Raw genomic sequence first — 3,978 nt, forward strand, 5'->3', positions numbered from 1 at the left:
TTCCCTACTACTTTACTACTTCACACAGTTATAGCCCAGAACCATTTCATTTATATTACTCTGTGCTTGGGTCATCTCACTAGGCACCTTTCCCATACCCTTTTACAAACTTGAGACTCAAAGCCTCAAGAATTTAAGCTCCTTTCCAGCCTGCTAGTCAGAGACCTTTAATAGATCTTGATCCACATCCCCAAAACAGCTAATTCTGAGCTGTGTATCAACCCTCAGCACACACTGCTGCTGCCTTGGCTAGCTCTGGGAACTGCAATACCCTGAATGCACAAATGCATCTTTCTACTGAAAAACAGACATTCATCCAAACTTAAAAACAAGGCAATACCACAAGTTACTATCTTTATGGATGTTCAGTGATAAGATCCTACATCATAACATGATGAAACAAACAAAACTTATACCAAGATGCTGTAATAACACAGAAGGCCAAGCTGCCCTTGACCTAGTTAAATAGGAATGGAGGCCACATTTTGGTTTCCAATAACATATTTTTCAAGAGCCCTAACTAAAAAAACATTTCCATGTAGAGAAAAACCTGATCTAATATTTCAAGTATACTGATAGCAAGTGCTGTATTTACTGACAAAATGACTACCCACAGATACGAGGAGCAAAGTCATGAGAATTAGATCAATTGATACAATTCCGATTCTTTTACTCTTGTTGAAATCCGACCAGGCTTTTCCGAGCATCTCATCTGAATGCCAGCCTCATAATTCCCTTCGGCCAAGGATTCCAGGAGGCCAAGCACTACACAGTCAGAAAGCTCAGATCACCTCGTAAAATTTATACAGCATATGATGTAACATATTACCTTAACCAGGCTCTATGAGTCATCAATTTTACCTGAAACATATTCTCATCTCTGTTACTGCTTTGCTTAGAAGAAGCTGCACCTTTTGAACTTTCACCAGTCTTTTGTTTCTTTACAGTCTTTTCTGGAGTTACTGGCTTTTTCCGCTTAGCCTTGGAGCAAAACAAAAAAAGAAAAACATGAGCCACAATCACTCTGTATGCTACAGATAAGTTTACACTGTATATCACAACCAACTACCAAGCAATGCACTTCATCACCTTGCTGTGAAGGCAGGAGTTCAATACTGTACATTTAGGTTGAAATTTAAAAACTTCAAAATGAGCCTGATTCTGTTCTCAGTGAAGTAATACTTTGGCTTTGAAGAGAATTTAATCACATCAAAATACATTTGAAAAATCCTTCCCTTTTTGCATAGTTACACTGTCAGTTCAGTAGTTTTAATAAAAAAATTAAGTCTGATGGGAATGGCACCCTCTTCCCCCATAAATGGAACAAAAAGTACAGAACAGTTTAGCTTGCAACACCTCCAAAAAAAAAAAAAAACAACCAAAAAACCAAAAAAAGAACACATAGGTAAGATAATAAATAATCTAGAAAAATTATTTATTAAGATAATTAGTAAGATAATAAAAAATCTGGAAACCACCTCTACCAGAGACCATTTTTTTTTACTAAGCATCTAATCGTTGCCCACAGCATAAATTATGCGACTTTTTAAAGCATTCCGACCATATCACCTGTAAATCAGATTACACAGAGAAGCTACAAAGTTACTATTTCTACTCATGTAAAAATAGGAGACCAGATCTCTCGATGCACTGTACTACATTAAAAGACCTGGTGTCTGTGCTACCACCTAGCATTTCTTAAAAAAGATAAATTAACTATTTTTTTCTAAATCACTCTGATTTCTACAATCATTTTGCTTTTGTTCAAAATGACTGGTACATCTACACAAACTTCTAACTTAAACAACTATTTAAATTAAACGGAAACATTTGATTTATACATTTAAAACAATCATCTTAAAATTTATCCACTCAAAGAACTCAGGTTGGCTCAGCTTCTGAGTGAGAAACTAGCAGGTGGTGTAACAGCAAATAAAAAAAAATGAAGAGAAAAAAAATGAAAGAGAGCAAATGAAAAAAAATGAAGAGAAAAAAAACCCATGCAAAGAAGTAAGCAAGTGACACAAGGAGCACAAAGCAAGTGTGTATTTTTATTATGGAGAAGTAATCCATACATTAAAATGGCAGAGGGTGGCTGCAGGCACGTTCTCAAGTTCAAATTCTTCCCACCAAAGCAGCTAATACAGAAGCGTTCAGAAGCTTGTCACAAAGCAGCAAAGAATCACAGGCAATTTGCAATTATCATATCGAATGGCATGAAGAAAACAAACTGATACTAAAGAAAAAAACTTTTCTTCTGGGAAAAATTATGCAATCCACCCATACTTGGAAGGTGGATTCTTTGTTTTTTTTGTTGTTGCAGTTGTTGAGATGAGTGGGTGGGAGAGAAAGTTTCTTAAAGTGTCTGATAAATTATATGGAATGACATGCATGTTGTGGCATAATGCTCACTTAATTACTTAACCCCAGCATGAAACAAGAGTTAATACAGTAATGAATTGTATGTATTGTTCACCTTTTTGTCAACTTCACTATCTGAATCACTGGCAGATGAGCTTGAAGATACAAGTTCCTTTGATTTAGGCATTCTGGGAAAAGAAAAATAACATGAAAACACTATATAAGGAATGACATTCCATTTTGGCTGGAAAGCAATCTTCAAACCTGTTTGTACTGGCTCATCTTCTTCAAGCCCACCTAAAGATTTTCCTGCCTTTTTGTTTAAGCTTTAATATGCACTGCAGACGCCATATCAAGCACTCTTCCCTCTTATATCTTTTCCTCTTTTTGCTGCAACTGCATTAAAACACATTTAAAGCACATTAAATGCAGTGGTTTGGCTTCTGAACTGTCTACAGCAGAATGATTTTTCATGATTTTCATATATCCCTGCACACGGCAAAACCCACAATACAATAGTGCCCTCCAGCTGAATCCTTTCTATTACATCCACAAACATGAATTATTAACACTTCAGCAGTATGTATACTCTGGCACGGGCATTTCACCCAGTTGGATTTGCAAGCAACATGCTGCACAATTGTCATGCACGTGACGCTTGAGCTCCCACCTATAATCTAACAGTCTGAAATACACCTCAGCTGCAGAGAGCTACAATTAATATTTTCACTGCAACTTCAACACATCAGTCACTGGACACTATTAATTTGCCAGACAAGCAGACATTCAGCATTCCTTGAAAGCGTGCTGCCAGGTGTCCTTGCACGTCACCCTAGTATGCAAACATGTGGTTAGGTATAGCGGTTACACATCGTGCCTGCTGCTAGAAACTTTGTAACAAATATACCGCTCATTCAGTCTTTTAGAGTAAAATTAAGCATCCCTGAAACTGTACAACACAAATATCAGCTAGGAAAAGCCAAGATAGCATTACAGAGTATCTCAGGAAAGAAAAAAAGGAGTAACAGCGGTCTTAAATGGGCAGTGAAAAAAAAAAAACCACATATGCAAATGAAAAGAAAAAAAACCCAAAAAACCAACAAAACAAAACAACCAAACCAGAGTCCAAATAATGCTAATGGATCAACGTAGTCCTAAAGTAGGGCAAGACCTGTGGTAATAGCTTGTAGCACAAGGACGGAAGCTGCAGCACTGCACAGGATACAGGGTGTGAGAAGCACACACAAGCCACGCTCTAGGATGGAGGCAGAGAAGCGCTGGAATGGGACAATATGAAAATAAGCAAACTGAGTCGGCAAGCCAAACGATGTTTCGTGGGACGACCCCAGGGTCCGCATGGGACGGAGAAAGGGACAATATGGAGGAAGGTGTGGGCGGAAAGTGGAGGAAAAAGGGATGTGGGGTGGTGGGTGCCCCCCGGGAGAGGCCGAGCGTGAGGAGACACCGCAGCGCCGGCGAGGGGGACGGGATGAGCCAAGCCAAAGGAGACCAAGGGAAGGTAAGGAAAGGAAGACGAGTCGGGAACTCCAGGTAGGCGGATCCCAGCCGCCATTTTCCTCCCCTATTCCTCTTTTCCACGGCTCCTCTCGCCCCCCC

General features: G+C 39.2%; 1 protein-coding gene across 1 annotated transcript in view; it reads right to left on the minus strand.

Moving 5' to 3' along the window:
• The window catches only part of SUB1 (SUB1 regulator of transcription), a 14,856-nt gene extending 10,926 nt beyond the window's left edge, over positions 1–3,930 (minus strand). Inside the window, exons 1-3 of the mRNA XM_031063066.1 lie at positions 3,533–3,930; positions 2,477–2,549; positions 862–981 (exon numbers count right to left, since the gene is read on the minus strand). Of these exons, the coding sequence (XP_030918926.1) occupies positions 862–981; positions 2,477–2,548 (192 nt within the window). The 5' untranslated portion in view covers position 2,549; positions 3,533–3,930. The remainder of the gene's footprint in view (positions 1–861; positions 982–2,476; positions 2,550–3,532) is intronic.
• Between the last annotated feature and the right edge of the window lie 48 nt (positions 3,931–3,978).

This window comes from Geospiza fortis, unplaced genomic scaffold, assembly GCF_000277835.1.
Source record: "Geospiza fortis unplaced genomic scaffold, GeoFor_1.0 scaffold174, whole genome shotgun sequence".
Lineage (NCBI taxonomy): Eukaryota > Metazoa > Chordata > Aves > Passeriformes > Thraupidae > Geospiza > Geospiza fortis.